We start from the raw sequence: 16,446 nt of genomic DNA on the forward strand, positions 1-16,446 counted from the left end.
TCATAAAAAGCCTGTTAAAGTGCATTTAAACTATCTGAAAAGTAGCCTCAGTTCTTGAGGCGCCGTTGGTGTGCCTCGTCAGCACTTCTTTTCGGCCAACAACAGCAGCAGCATCAATAACGGGAAAGTTTTAGCCAGAAACCAAGAAATGCCGACCACAACAGCAACACACCAGAGAGCAAGGACCAGCCCAAAAATTATGGCTACACTTTCGTTTTTACCAATGGGCGGTTGCAGGAGGGTGGACAATGCCCCAATGAGATAAGAAAAGTACCGGCAAGAAGTGCACACAGAGAAAAATATGGTTTCATTTCACATTGTCAACTTGTTGGAAGCTCGTTAAATATATTCCAGTTACACTCAGACTCATATATGGCTTACATAAGGTGTTGGTATAAGTTGATACAGGTGCACTCCATTTTCCACCGTGTGCTCGGGCAGGAGCATTCTTGAAATGCATCCAGGCCGCAACTATGTGGCCGCCCATAAAGTTGAGCCGTCACCAGAGGAAAGTCCCCCTTGTTGGGCTGCAAAAGTTTTTTAGGGCCAGCTTGTGTTTATAAGATGGCCGAGTAGCGGCGTTCGGCTATCAGTTGGCCAGAACTTTACTGCTTACGTTCATCATATTTGCGCGAGAGTTTGCCGACGCAACTTTTCAGGCAGCCCCGAAGAGCAGAGATACCAGATACCAGATATGCTATATGTAATAGCAGATATAGCGAATGGAGCTTGCGACCACTGCAACAAACTGCAGCGATTGCTGTCAGCTGCAAGTGCTCCGGGCGGCAGGCACTTGAGACTTCTTTTGAAAATTGTCCTACAAGAAAACCTTAAAACGCCCAACCCAGTCCAACCTGCAACTGCACCTCAAACTCCTGGCCATCGGCCCAAAGGACATGGCAACAACTGACTGATAAATGTCGCTGCCAAGGCTGCAAATACGACTGAGGACATTTCCTTATTTCCTGCCGTTGTCCGCTGTCCGGCTGGACGACTTTTGCTACAGGAAACTTTTAGACCAAAAGGAAACCCAAAGCAGCGGAAGGCATTCTGGGGAGAGCCCTTTTTTATGCAAGCCATAGAAATTTACAAGCCCCAGTGACAAGGACGTTTAGTTTATGGACGCGCAGCGGCTTTAGTGCTGACAACTTGGCCATGCCTGTTTAAATCTCAATACCATATATTTTTTTTAATTTTTCAATTTTGTTTCTCTTAAAAACTTTCCTAAAACATTTATTTTTTTAGTACTACTTTTTCGATTTCCTTTTTTAATGTCTTACCTAGCTAAAATATCTGTTTCAAAGTGTAAATAAATATGCAAATATATTTATGAGTATGGCAAGCAGAATAGTTTTTAATTGTCCGTAATAATTGAATACGATTATTGACTTTAGCCAGAATTACCGACGCATTTTCGCACAATCAAAGATCCCCGAGGCCTTAGAAGTGCCAACACTGTTGGGGCGTGGGACATTTTGCTGTTGAAAACTTTGTTACATTGGCATATGCAATTGGGTTTGCTGCACATCCTGTCGACAGCTTGGACTTGCCAAAGTTTTTGCCACTGTTAAATGTTTTCTACGTTTTTATGTCTTCGCCAACGTTTTTTTGGCGTTTTAAGGCAGAGTTTGTGGGGTGAGCAAAGTTTTTAATGAATTTTATAGCAGGCGGTGTTGAGGCGATTGTGAGACGATTCAATTCGAAGGCGACTCTTACGAAACACAGAGGCCCCCGATAAGCAGGAGGCCAAAGGTGCGGACAGGCAGCGGGCCAATCAAGCTAATCACAAACGGGCTGAGATAGACAGGCATATACATATACAACACATATAGTACTCCGATCTGACTGTTGCACAGACAGACAAACAGACGGACCGCTTTGACTTTGATGCGCTGTCGCTGGTGTTTTGGCCTGAGCATTAAATGCAGCACATTAAAGCCGCAGGAGCCATCGCCGCTGACGGCTGACAAGCGTTGAGTCAATTACATGGTAATAAACTAATGGACAACGTGCCCGCCTGGCGACGGCGTCACTCGCCATCATCATCACCATTCAGCCTCATCAGTTTTGGACCTCACTCATTCCCGTTTAGCTTCAACACTTGTTGAACTTCCCATGGCCGGCACAAAAAGCCAACTGTAATTGGCCCAAAGTGAGCTTGATTCGAAAACTGCACTCGCTTAAAGGCGAAAGTTGAAAACCTGAGATGTTAACTGGCAAAAGGTATATCCGCGATCATTTTTTTTTTTAATTCATCACATTATTGTTTAGCAATTCTACACTTTTGTTTTCACTTATCTAAGATATTGGTATTTTCAATAGGTAGTTCATTGGACGAGATCCTTAGGAGTGGACGCACTTGTTAATGTTCAGGCTGTAGGAGGATCCGGGGGGACAGGAGCCGTGAACAGGACGCTCGATGGTGCACCGATTGTTCTCGGCACTATATCCTGCAGGACATCCGCTGCTGGCAAAGGCACCTGCCATCACGGACAGGACCAAAACCAAGAGCCAAGTGCATTTCAAAAGCATGTTTATAAAATCCTGTTCGAGTTCTGCACTTGAAAGAAAATCCGTAGTTTGAATTGGAATACTAGGCAGCCTCAACTCACCTTGGGCAACTAGTAAATGCTACTATTTTAAGAGATGCAACTGAGATGGGTCTTATATACCAACAGATGTGCCGAGCTAGTGATTCCATCAACTCGACCTTGGTCTAGTTCTACTGATTCAAACTTATGACAGGCAGCCGATCTACGATAACACTAGCAGCTGATAAGCAGCTAAACAAAGCAGATTTGTTTTCAAATTGCTTTAAATGTATTCATTCGATCACTTTTCCTGATAATGTTCTTTATTTATTTAGTTTTTGTACACACACAGATTAATGCTTGGTTGGTATTGGGAGTTTTGTGGGCACTCTCCGCGGATTGTGCGCTTTGCGGTGCACCTGTTACCGTCCTTCGTGAATGGGGCAGGGCAGCTCTTGGCCGAAACAGTCATGGCGATAAGGGCCAAGATGAAGATGGTGAGCCACGAGAAGTTCATGTTGGTTGCAGGCTGCAAGTCAATACACATATTTATTAAAAGAAATTATTAAGTAATACTTAATAGACGATGATAACAGAAGTGATTCAATTTGTTTGATAATCAATCAGGGAGTTAAGTGTATGAAATTCTGTTTTTTGACTCATTTTATATTCATTAAAACATCAAAGAAAAAGCAATAGAAATCCTAGGCTGGTTGGAGCTCTTTCGATCACTTACTTCTTTCTGTCTTCGCTTTGTAGATTAGCAAACTAAAATTCCTCGCAGGCGGCTGCTGCTTTTATACCCACGGAATCATACATTTCGGGCCTCTATCGCATACATGACGAACCTTTGACCCAATTAGTGACATTTAAGCTGGCGCCGATACGGAGCAGCGAAGGCTTGACACATTTGGCCCGCTGGATGCCTATCTTCATCAGCAAAAGGAAGCGGGCAACAATTCAGGAGAAAGTCGAGCAAGAACAAAGGGCATTTGCGTGGGGTCGACTGCAGTCGACTGGGCTCTGAAGTAGGCGTGAAAAACCGGCGATGGCGACCATGTCGAATGGCAACAGAAAAATTCCGCATGAGGCAGCTGACGTCAAATTGTCGAGAGAACAGGGGGGGCCCGGTGGTGCAAGGTGAAGCCAGGCGAGGAGCCAAAGCCAGTGGCACTTTCGGCATTGTCCAGGCCCAACAATGGACCCCAGGATTTGGATTGGGTTTGGGATTGGGAGCGCCTGCCTGCCTGTCAGTTGCAGGAGCACAATGGGCAGCACGGCAGCTCTCCAGCGCTTTTGTGCGTTCAGCATATGTCATTCATATACAATTACGGTCGCAATTTTCGATAGTTGGTTGCAAGATGCGAAATGTGGGTGCAAAAAGTGCAGTGAAAGAAAGTCGATTTATGAGTTGATGACATTGAATGTTTTTAAAGACCACAACCACATGGAGAACCCTTTTAAATATACAGCTTCTGAATTTATATAGTGGTCTAGATTAGATACTAATTATTTTATATAATTTTTTCATGTTTCATAAACAAGAGATTATTGCTAGTGAATGAAAGCACCAGCATGGAATATAAATAAACAATCATAATCTAATATGTGGCAGATGCGAGTAAAATTAAATTCTTATCAGCTGCCAAATTAAATTGACCTGTGTTTTTTTTATAGAACATGGGGTTTTATAAACACTTTTTCGGTACGTAAAAAGTTGAAGTCGAGCCTATACTAGCTAATACCTGAATAATTAATCAGTATTTTGGCATTTGTGTGTTCCAACCTTTATCAGCACTTATGAGCATTTGAAACAATTATGTACAGAATCTGGGTTTTCCCCGATTCCGAACAGTTTTGTGGCGTAAATCAAATGCCAACGAGCCATAAAGGTTCAGTGTCAGGCGAGGCAAGAGCTAAATATTTTACTCCATAGTTTGCATGTGATGGACGACAAACTGTTTCCGAAGGAGGCACTTCAGGCGAAAAGAATCGAAGAAGTTGGAGCGTGTGTAGTGGCTCATAACTCACTCAACACTCGGATATGTTCGATATATATGGTTGCGTGTCGAAGGCGACTTCTTCACTTGGCCAAGTTGTTGGGGTTTCGGGTTTTTGGGGTTTCGGACTTTTAGCTGGTCGATTTTGTCCAGTTGGTCATGCCTTTGGCTTTGAATTATTGATGGGCGTATTAAGAAGATTAATGTGATGAGCTATGGGGCACGGAGAGTTTTGTCGTTGGCTGTTGTCGTTGGTCATGTTAATGTCTTCATTGTCGGCTTGGAGCTTTACCTTTGCCGTTACCCACCCACCGTATCCCCACCCCACGATTGTGAATTGATGTGTGTGCTGTATGTGTGTGTGTGGGCGAATCACTTCGATTGAGCAGCCAGCAAAAGAGCAATAACGTTCATCACTCCAACTTCCCCGGGACATTTCCTCCGTTGGTGCCCGAGGTCGATTGGTCATTTTGTTATACCTCTCAATTCGGTGAGCTGCTTTTTTGGTTGCACTGCGCGTCTATAAGCCATTTTTCTTCCTACTTCACATAAGTTTTAAGCTGTGTGTAATTTATTTTTATAGCCATGTTGCCGACGTAAAGATTGCAAATATGTAGTTGACCAAACCTCGGATTCGTTTGAGCGCTAAAGGTATCACTATATAAGGGTGTCAAGATTTGCCCAATTTAGGTATACACAATATGTATGTGAAACCTTAAATCTCGAAATGGGTTGTATAAAAGTGCTGAAGGATTCCAAACTACACACAACGCACTATTTGTTAAAAATCTAATACACTACGTTCAGTTTAGTTTTGTCTTAAATCTTAGCAATCATATTTGCTGACCGCTTTTGTTGGCCGTGCTAAACTGAGCTGCATTTCTCATTACTGCAGCCACGAACAGCTCAGTTTGGTTTTTAGCCCTTAACCCGCTGCTTATGCCGGGCGGCTTTTTCCGCCCAATTGCTGCGGTGGCAACCTCAGACATTGACTTTGGTAAAATTGTGGCACGCCAAGCACATTTTGAAGCTCATCAGTAATACAGTTACACAGCGGGCCTCCGGGCGGTGGAGGCGATGACGGGGCGAGGCGGTAAGTGAAGGACTCCGCTGGGGCAGAGTCAAAGCCAAAACCGAAACCAATGTTGATTTTATTGCTTGCCGCAATGTTTTTAACTTTTGCAGGAGCACCGCCACCACCGCCGCACTCTGCTGCCGTTATTACACAATGAGAAATAATGGTGAATGGTATGTATTAATACATACATTTTAATAGTTAATAAACGCTTCAAGAAATGTTAGATTTTCAACGAAATTGAACTTGTTCAGTTCGCAAACTTCAAAATTATTGCCTCGGAAGTGGCGTACTCTTTTGAAATCCACACAGGATACTATCCTTACCTTTCCTTTGTGATTTTTCCCTGTGTTTTGAGCAGTTCCCCTGGGAGTAGGCAACTGTCGAGTTGCATGTTGCTGCTATTACTGCAGCACAGCTCCGCACAGCATTTAACCACTCTGGCAACAAGGCAACTAGGCGGCCAGGCCAAAACAGCCAACAGGCAGCAGGCAGCAGCCAAACTGCCAGACAACCGGGCCAAAAGCTGAGCCATGCGATGGCAAAACGTGCTGAGTTTTCGTAATTAGTGCACAAGAGTGCAGGCCAGCCCGTTGGCCACGTGCAGGGATTTCCAGGGGTATTCAGTGGTAAGAGGGAGGTAGTCGGGGCATCGGAGGACCCAAAACACTCTCCAGCCGACGGAGCACGTTTATGTGGGACTGCTGGCGATGGAGCTGGTACTGGTTGAGCTGCCTTTTCGGCCTTTTAGAGTTTTAGAGTGTGACATCGAATATGGCAGTGCCTGCGTCATCTATCGCCTTCTTGTGCGAGGAGTGTTTCTCCTGCAGTTGGCTTAAGTAAGTTGTTAGTCGCTGCTCGCGTTGCCTCTGCGCGTTTGACACACAAGGTGTCGCCTTTAAGCCACTGCATCCGAATATTGAATTCCCAATGAGATTTCCTTCCTTCTGGAGACGGAAGAATAAACGGATAAAGGAATAAAGGCACGAAAGTTGGGCAAGAAATTGGCTGTTAAAAATTAACAGCAAAATTGTTTATGCATGATATTTATCCTCTTCTACTTGAGATAATTAACAAAAAATATTTAAGGAAATTTTTAAAACAAATTGGAATATAAAGGAAGTTTTTGGTTTACACACTTTGCTGTCTTTGCTAATGGTTATTTTGAAGCAATCAATAGATACAAATAAAATCAGTGGCATAGTTCTATAACTTTTTAGCAGCGCTCTTTATGTCTGCCAGGATTTTTTGTGGACCAACGCTAACGACATTGGCAGGCAGCAAACAGTTTTCAGCTGCCATGGCCTTAATTTAACTGATTATGGCAGCAACAAGGCAAACTTTTGGCCATTAAAAAAGATTCGTTTTAATGAGTTTGGCAGACAAGGCAACAAGGTTCCCGGCCCACCACCCCATTCGCACCCTCTCCATCTCCACGGCCATTCCCTTTATCGCGTAGAAAAACTGTCGCTGTTTATCTTTCGCCGGCTGGCAGTCAAAATGCAGCCAAGGTCTGCCCCAAACTGGACCTCAGATACATGCGCGGATATATGCAAAGTAAATATTTATAACACTCGAAAAAACTGAGTTCGAAATTCAGAAAATATCCTAGCTCCAGCTTTTACCAAAAAGTAATGACTTTCTTGTACTTATAATAGTTCATATTATTATAAGATAGTTTATAAAATGCTAACGATGATAATAACTAGACTAAAGTATTCAACAGTGTGTTTTATATGTGACAAATATTTTTCTTTGAAGTTTGAAGTTCGTACCTTATTTTCTGTGTGCATTTACAATCTGCATTTTAGTGCAATTAACATTTGGGATGGACGCGATGGGTATGGTTTGGTTCGCAGTCGTATTGAGCATTGTTCCCTCCATAAATCAGCATAAATTGAGTGCGCAAATAAAGTAATTGTCCTTTTTGCCATTTACGGCTGCTTAATTTCTGGGCCAACACCCGGAGACAAGTAAGACTTTTACCTGCCCGAACTCGAGTTGCAATTTAAGTGGCCGCCGAAGTCGAGGGCGCTATAAAATCACTTGTTCTGCTAATTGAAAGCCTGGCACAATTAAAGTCGTCGCCAGGATGCAATTGGGGGAATGGAAAAAACTTTCTCGTTCACTGCACTTTTCCTGGCCGAGATTGACAGCTGTCATGACGATAACCGCAGTGGGACTTGTTTTTGGTCTCCCTTTTTTTTGCTCCACCAATTGGCTGGGTTTTTTCCTGCATAAAATGCAGATGCAACTGGCGCACAGCTCATTTTCTCACTGGCCAACCTCTAGCGGCTCGCAGCTTGTGTAATTTCAATATTTCACAATAAATCGCAACGCCGCCAACGCGCTGGACTTTCTCCATCTCCATCTCCATCTTCAACTGCAACTCCATCTCGATCCCCAAGTTGGACTCACATAACGGTTTGACAATTTGCAATGCGCCTGCGCCGCCTGTCACTCCAGTTCAGCTCCTCGGGATTTTTTGGGATCGCAGTCCCGGGATCGTCCCATGAAAAATGCATAAGTGACAAAAAATAGATGGAAAAGAATCGGAAACCAACAATGGAAATCAAAATGCGACTGAAAAAGATACTGCTGACCGATTTGACCGTATATGGACTTGTTTACTCCTTATGTTTATAAGTCCAAGTCCACTGCACTCCACTGCAGTTTCAACTCAGTTCAGTTGCAGTTCGAACGCCTACTGACCGAGTGAATGCCTTTTCGCCACCTCCTCCTGCCATTCAACCCACCCATCATCTGTAGCTGGAAAAAAAAACACAATGGAGCAGGTTATTGGTCATCGTCCGAGGTTTCTTCAAGTGAAATTAAGTCATTTTTCAATGCGTTGTGTAAGCGAGCGTGTGGCAAATAAGTGCATTTAAGGTGGATAAATGTGAGTTTAATGGATAAAAGTTGCCAGCCTGTAGTAAATTCTTAAGACTTTGCTTAAGACTTTATGGATTAATTCTAGACTTACAGAGGACGTATATAAAAGCTTATCCAAACTAACTTTAATGTTAAACTTCTCAGATGTAAGCCACGTTTAATCGACGTGAAACCTATCATCAATTTCGAGTTCTCCTTCAACAATTTCTCACAATGTGCACCTCAACCGCTCGGATGGACGTTTCAAAGGGAAACCGAGCAGCCAATTTCCACACCACATTGTGAACCCAATTTAACCCCAGCCAATGTCCTCGTTTTATAGGGCCACTTTGGCCCATTCGTGGTTTCGTTGGCCAGCTTCTCAGATAGTTGGACAAAGGCGATGTCCGCAAACATTTGTAAGATGGAACTGTTGTCATGCCGGACACTTAGAGGATGGGTGGCTCTTATGGGGGGCAGTTTAATGCCGGTATAATGACATAATCGGAAAGTACTGCTATTTAAGTAAGTGCCTACCTGGCGGCCATTCAATTGACATAGATTTATGTGCGCCCTATTATCAATAATTACCAACAATCATGTGAAAACGCGAATTACACACGTCGGAGCAATTAATTGAAATGAAAAAGGCATCTGGGCTTTATTGTTGGTATGGAGGAATTGGGTAAAAATACCCTGGAAAGGGAGGGGGTCACCCATTATGTCTGCGCTAGACATTTTCTTTGACTCCGCCTTGGCTTTGACTTAGCTTTCGACTTGCTCCCCCTGATGCCGAGTTAATTAATGCGTGCAATTTAATAAAAGCATAAACGATATATTTAGCCGCCATCTCCGGAAATCTCACACAACCGAACGGGCAATAAAATTAATCAAATAATTACGCTGAGCCTCCGGGCTAGAATGCCCAGCAACATTTGACTTATCAGCGTTCCATAAACGAGACATTAAAACTGGCCAATGAAATCAGAATAAGAAAACCACTGGATAATATATATATATATATATATTTTCTGCTCCGTGCTGTTTTCACTTGAGCGCAGCGAGGCATTTATCATTTTTAATCGAATGCGGAAACAATGGAGCGCGTCTAAGTGGAGCATTCGATGTGGGCGATGGTGGGCGCCTGTTTTCTTGGCACAAAACCAGTCGAAGGCGAAGCGAAAAGGCCAACGAACAGCGGCAACAGAAGCAGCAGTAAGTGCTCAAAACAAATCTATAATAATTTCTTTTAATTGAAGCTCTTTCACTGCAGGGACTTATGGCCAGATTGATCGAGTTGATGGCTTAATGAGCTTATTGCAGTACGCAGAGTTACTTAGACAACTGAACAGCAATGGGGGTTATGGTTTCAGTGATTACAGAGTAAGTGAGTTGAACATAAGGAACTCAATGTTGGATAAAAGGAAATTTGTCAGCTTACTTGAGGGCAGTCTATGATATAGCTGATCGACTTTAAAAATAAGTGCAAATTCTTAGAACATTTCCCATTCGACTCGAAGTGCATTGTTGAACCCACGAAAAGACGGCCAGCTCTTGCTCAATTTTTCCAACTTATCGAAGTCTTGCTTTCCTTTCCCCACCCCCCACTTTTCCCCCAACAACAGGGTCCAAATGGAAGGCGAAACCTAATGTAGCAGAAAATTACTTTATATGCACATGGCAGAGCTGCCGATAGATGGCGCTACGAGTTCATTGGCGACCCCAACAGGCCTCGCCTATCGGCAGGCAATAATCGAGCCGAACGGCAAATTTAATTTGCTTTAAATTGTTGCTAAATGCGAGCAATTGAAATTTATGCCAGCAAAACACAGCACAACAGCACTCTGGAAAAAAAAAACAAAACAAAAACCGTGATAATCTGCAGCGACAAAGCCTTGCCACAGCCTCCCGGCCACCATCATCGCAATCATCACCATCGTCATCATCATCAATTTAGCCAGAAATCGGTGACGCCGCCGGTTGCACACTGTGTGAAATGGCCAATGTAAACTGATATACTGTTTTTATATATTAATTATAATACTAACTAAGATACTGATTCGTATCTTATCATTCGTATTCAATTTCATATTACTTTTTTACCAGAATCGAAATATATTAGGTGGTTTGAAATACGGTTTTCTTACATTTCAGCATGCTGCTTCTTAATACATTTTTATTTGTCCTCGTTGAAATTCCCGCCAAGATCACAGCTTTTGGCCCAGTGTACTTGGCCTGGGTTAGCAGTTTCATTTTCGGTCTTTGCCATCGTCGATTTGGCGCCGTCTGGGGGCGCATGCGCGAATGTCCTTGTGCGTTATTTTCAGTTTTTTTTTTTCTTTTTCGCTCTTTTGGACTCGAACATAATAATTTTATAGTGAAAAGTGAGGTAAAACAAATGCGACAAAGCAAATGGCGCAAATTGCCGACTGTCTACCGAGAGCTGTCTCACTGTCTGTCCGTGTGTCTAACTTAATACGGCATGAAATGTCAATTGGGCTGGCAACCTGCGGGCCCAAATCGCCATGCACATAGCCATATAGCATACATATACGAGTATATGTAGCTTATAGCACTCTAATCAAATTCAAAACAAATTTGTGCGAACAGAACTCTTTAGCGAGCTGGTAACATGCGAAAATTGCCAACAAGGCTGCGCCATTTGGAACTGGTTTAAAGTTATTGTCCATCTTTTGATTTTCTTGGGCTGTCGCCGAGATGTTTCAGTTGTGTGTTTGGTGTTGCTGTCGCACAACGACAATGTCGTTGGTTTTGCTGTCTCTGGTTGGTGGCACTTGCCTTTTGTTGTTGTTGCTGTTGTTGCCGTTGTCTTTCGTTACTGACTCTTATTGGCTTTTTGGCTCGGTGATTAGTAGGTCAGAGTTTTTCATTTCCAATTGGATATGTTGCACAAGCGACTCGCAGGCTCACAATATCTGGCCAACACGAAACAAGTGTACGAGTGTGTGCCGCCGCTTTTGGCCATATTAGGAAGGGTACAGCAGCCCGAACAGCCAACCAGCCAACCAACCAGCCAGCCAGCCAGCAAACAAACCAACATTCAACAACATCGGACATAGCAACTATGACTAGACTGAGCTGACAAGGCAATAAGAACTACTGCACTCCAAAATCACCAGCTTTGATTCATTCGATGCACTTGGCGGTGGGAAAGTGTTGTGCCCGTCGAACTCATCACTTTTATGCAATATAAAAGTTTTCCCGAAATATCTATAGTCTTAAGAGGTAGCAAGCGGTGTATTGAAAATCGAGCATATACGAAATCGCAATACTAAAATTAAAATAAAGACTTCATTTTATTGACTTATCTTATGTTATGTCTTTGCTTTAAATTTAAATTTGAATTTTCAGTCTAAACTCAAAAAACCATAGTTTACACAAGCTCGAGAAGTACACGAATAAAGTTGAATTTTTCGTTTCAATAATATTATTACAACCGAGTATGTGGCACTTCTGGTACCAAAGAAAAAAAAAAGCGGACTTTAATTGCCTTAGGCCACCTTTTTGGATCGGTCAGCAAAAGCAACAAAACATGTATATATTTTTGCCCCCTCAAAATCAGTAAAAATATTTTATTTATCTTACGAGTGGGCCAACGCCTGGGACCGAGTCTCACCTCGCCAATGGCAATGCCAACGAGAAAGCATGAAAAACAAATATAAATTTTTATATTTATTTTCGTTGTACTTTTGTGGGGGTGGCGCCAACCCAAAGACCCCAAGCTCGAAACCAGGCTCCAGCCCGAAACTCTGATGGCCTCCAAAAGCACAGAAATTCGCACGAGTATTTAACACCAAGAGCCAAACGACACCAACAACAATGACATTAACAAGCTGCAGGGGGGGCAAAAAAAAAAAAAAAAACTAAACAACAATAAAAGCAGATAATAATAACAGTCGACTGGCAATCAATTTGAAATTGAAACGGGCTTTTATTTCAGTAGGTGGTTGGTATTTTCCTATACCCGATATTATGGCCGTGCGTAGGATTGGAGTCCCCAAGACTTACACTAAAATCATTGTGACTGTGCAAGCCACACTTTTTTTGGCCATCGCCAATTGAGGCTTATTATTCGCAATTATAGACGGCGAGCCAAGGCGACGCTGCTCTTTTGAGGCTAAAAATAAACTGTGTCGTAAATTTTGAGATTTTATTTATATGTGTTTTGATTGAATCTTAATGTGCGTAACTACCAACTGCATGCGAACATCAAAGACTGGGCAATTAATCAACACGAGCTGGAAATAGAAGGATGCTGATTTTATGCTAAGCAATTTAAGGCGTATCGCCGGCAATCCATCAAGATAAATTTATGATTAGTAAAAAAACCTTGGATTATTTTTGGCCATGCTACGGATAATCAAAATAACCTAACGCCCCTGACAACGGTATCTGCGCCAATAAAGGGAATACTCCTTCTATGACCAAAATCCATTTCAATCACCATTCCTCATAAAATTCACAAAATCATGGGTAGACAAACTCCCACGACAAGTCATAAACTGAAAATCTTTGCCAAGCCTAACTTTAATGTCCCAAAGTAAAACTAATTTCATTTTAACAAAAAAATGTTTAAAATAAGCGACATAAAAAGACTCAATTAATTGAACTGCCTAAGCAAATAAACAAATACACTTAGTTGAAAAATTTGGTAGCCGTAATTTATCAAGAATACTATTAATATTAAATTATTATATTATATTCTTTATAGAATTGGTTTTATCTTAATTGAATGGCTCAATAAGTTTAAAATTCGACCATTGCACATTCGTTCATATATATTACAATTCACTGACTTCCTTCACAGTTTCCAACTGCAGTATTAAATTTCCCCACACAAACTCAAAAGTAAAACAAACTGCAGTTCGACACGATTCGTATAAAATATGTAGATGATGACATATGGCCCCAATGTTGGACCGCTAAATATATCAAAATTTATGGTCTGCGCCGAGAGGTAGCCCCAATAATAAAAAAAGGGGAAATAAAGAAATAATCAACTCACCTGCCACCCTCGAGCACACTTACCTCTTTATTTGAGCCCACTTATTAATAAAAACAGACACGCACCCATATATATCACTCGGATGGATATACGCGCACTAACGCATTGATGTACATGTGTGTGCAGTCGTGTACATAATGTCGAGCAAAACCAATCGCTGATGTGAAACGTCTCCAATGCGTTGGCGTTTTGTCAACATTTGTGGGTGGATAAGGGGGGCGGGGGCTTTTGGGGATATACTCGTATCATGCATGGGAACCTGAGGCAGTCTCTGCTGCACAAAATCACTTTGATGCGCATCAGCATTGACATGTTGTTGAAATTATTACCCCGACTGCCACTTGGCATCCACATTCAGTTCGAGTGGCCTTTTATAATTGGCACTCGGACAGGAGTTGGCGCTTGTGGGTGAGGTGGCTTTGCGGGCTGCCAAGATGCGACACCATGTCGAAATCCTCGTCAACAGAGCACGGGGCTGAAAATCAATATTTATTCCTCCCTGCCCGTCGATCGTTGTCCCAACTAATTCCAGCTCCTCCGTCCAATCATGATGAGTTAATGCCGCCAACAGTCAGCCATTAGACGGACCAGTGGACACTTCAATCCCACAAAGCCTCCTTTTCACCCATTTACACAGCGTGTCTCCCTGTCATTTCAAATGTCCGATGCTGCTACACTGAGAGAAATCCATCAAAGTGATTATTATTGAATAAATGTTGCTAACAATAAATTAACATGATGTTATAATGCATAAGTCATACTGGTCTTAAATCAGTCAGTACATAATGTTAATTATATCACATATTTTCGCTCAGTGTGCATGTTACTGTCGATGGAGATTTGCATTGGTTATTAGCTCAGCTGCTCATCGGGACCTTCGAACCGCTTGTGTGTGTGTGTGTGAATCTTCCTGTGTGCGTTGTCTGCGGTTTCGATTTTGTTGACAATTTGCAGCGTAATTAATTGAACCGAAATTAATAAAAACAACAGCAAACCGCCAATCGGACAGACGATGACGACAGAGCCGGGCTTTCGTTGCCCGTTGTTGTTTGTCATTTGGTGTTGCTCCAGTCGTGTTTGTGGCTGTTTTGGAGGGGGATTTGGATGAAGGGGTCTACAATTGGTAGCGACAAGTGATACATAATGTTAAATGACTTAAATGCTCGAATGACGGGGGCCAGGCGAAAATACCAAATCACGTTGCTCCAAGCAGCAGCACTACTTTAGCCATCGCTCACGATTAGCCGCGATCTTTTGGGGGCTGCCATTTCGACGGGTTCATGTGGCAGTATGGCTTTTGTGCAGTTTCACTTTTCGCCTTCTTGTGTGATTTGTTAAGCTTTGTCAATGGCCGAGCATATCCATTATTCTTCACACACGATTAGTTTTCTATGCTCGGATGTTAGCCGCGGTTGCGAACGCTTTTCATGGCTAATAAGCGTTGATTGATATGAACAGGCTACACTATTGTACCGAAAGTGATCCATGTTTATGTCAATGGGTATTTAAATCCAAGTTGGATTAGCATATCACAGATCAGCAGCTCAATTTTTATAATTTTCCCATACAATATTCGGCAGTGAGCAAGGATAAATCACAAACCAATAGTTTCACATTATCAATTCAAGTTCACTTCACTTTAAATTATAATAAAACTACCTAAAATACGTTAAGCGCATCATTAAAGATTTTAGCCAATAAATATTACTATTTGAGTTAATGCATTAAAATTTCTCAATTGTTTTTAAATTCCATTCATACATTGCTCAACCAATTAAATCGAAATACCTGCAGCATTGACAAATAAAAAGAACTTCAACAGTTAATTTCATTTATTTATGTTAATCGCAGTGCAATAATTGCCTATTGTCAACCCCTGAAAGTGAACAAAGTAACTTTACTATGCCATTCATAAGTCTACCAACTGATTCATATGCCCCGCACCCACGCGACCCTCACTTATGCAAATCAGCAGTATCACCGAGCTCACGAAAATTAATTATCACTAAAAATGAGACGAATAGAAAAAAGCAACGTAACCGAGCTGAGGAACAACAACTTAATCGCCTGGCATTTCCGCTCGTCCAATTCCACTCGAAATAGCCAGCTTCCACTTCCCAAAAGCCAGCAAGAAATAAAGGCAGAACGAAAAGATAACCTGTGCAGGTGGTTATGACCGTGAGGGAGCGTGGGCTGGCCAAGTCGAGTGTATTTCCGCTTGAAAGCGGCAATAACGATATTTGTAATAATAAATTTACGTAAAATATAAAACAAAATCAACGTTGACTCAAGACCCAGTCGCCGCCCACTCAGCGACACCAACGCTTTTTCGAGGCTGCAGACAAAGTTAACAGCCGACAAGGTAGCAACAACACACACAAAACAAGTCAGCTCAGAAGCTTGGCCCGAAGCCCCGTGTGATGCTCACCACAATTAGCCAGTCGAGAGAGTTTTGTACACAAAAGTCTCTGCTTTCTCACTGCTTTCCCGTGCGACGGCCATAAATGGTCGCAGACACGTCTCACGGACTTCCTTAGCGGGATCGCCGGCCAACCAAGTGGGCCAAGAGGGAAGGGGCCAAGAGCTGATGGCTTATAGCGTTTGGGCCCCCTTTGATCGAACTTAGACTGGGCATCGCGCCAGGCTTTCTGACCATATTAAGGCAAATGCGATTTCCGAAGCTGGCAATTAAAAGCCAAAGCCAAAGCTGAAACTCAGAACATTTGCATAAGCAATTGAGCGACATGGCAGGTGGAGCAGGGGCATTATTCACGCTCAAATGAGATTAAAAGTAATGGCAATTAACACCATAAAATTCCAGTACTTTAGTAACAATTAGTCAAAGTTATACGTATTATATAAAATCAGTCTTTATATGATGTTAATTATTATTGTTAAATTGCGAGAATTAAACTGAAATCGGTACAAACTTATTATTTTTTA

At 42.3% G+C, this 16,446-nt stretch overlaps 2 protein-coding genes across 2 annotated transcripts; both read right to left on the reverse strand.

Moving 5' to 3' along the window:
* Positions 1-2,209: 2,209 nt before the first annotated feature.
* On the reverse strand, positions 2,210-2,716 carry LOC6617044. The gene is made up of 2 exons (XM_002041336.2): positions 2,613-2,716; positions 2,210-2,555 (listed from the first exon to the last, which is right to left on the reverse strand). Exon 2 carries the CDS (start codon positions 2,530-2,532, stop codon positions 2,344-2,346), a length of 189 nt encoding a protein of 62 aa, XP_002041372.1. The 5' UTR covers positions 2,533-2,555; positions 2,613-2,716; the 3' UTR covers positions 2,210-2,343.
* Positions 2,717-2,832: 116 nt separating this feature from the next.
* On the reverse strand, positions 2,833-3,309 carry LOC6617045. The gene is made up of 2 exons (XM_002041337.2): positions 3,268-3,309; positions 2,833-3,060 (listed from the first exon to the last, which is right to left on the reverse strand). The coding sequence occupies exon 2, from the start codon at positions 3,046-3,048 to the stop codon at positions 2,863-2,865; it is 186 nt and encodes a 61-aa protein (XP_002041373.1). The 5' UTR covers positions 3,049-3,060; positions 3,268-3,309; the 3' UTR covers positions 2,833-2,862.
* Between the last annotated feature and the right edge of the window lie 13,137 nt (positions 3,310-16,446).

The sequence above is a fragment of the Drosophila sechellia genome, chromosome 3R (genome assembly GCF_004382195.2).
Source record: "Drosophila sechellia strain sech25 chromosome 3R, ASM438219v1, whole genome shotgun sequence".
Classification (NCBI taxonomy): Eukaryota; Metazoa; Arthropoda; class Insecta; order Diptera; family Drosophilidae; genus Drosophila; species Drosophila sechellia.

What these genes read in the sequence shown, in the direction of transcription:
- LOC6617044 (XM_002041336.2), bottom strand. Translation starts at nt 2,532, where the DNA reads ATGCTTTTGAAATGCACTTGGCTCTTGGTTTTGGTCCTGTCCGTGATG.
- LOC6617045 (XM_002041337.2), bottom strand. Translation starts at nt 3,048, where the DNA reads ATGAACTTCTCGTGGCTCACCATCTTCATCTTGGCCCTTATCGCCATG.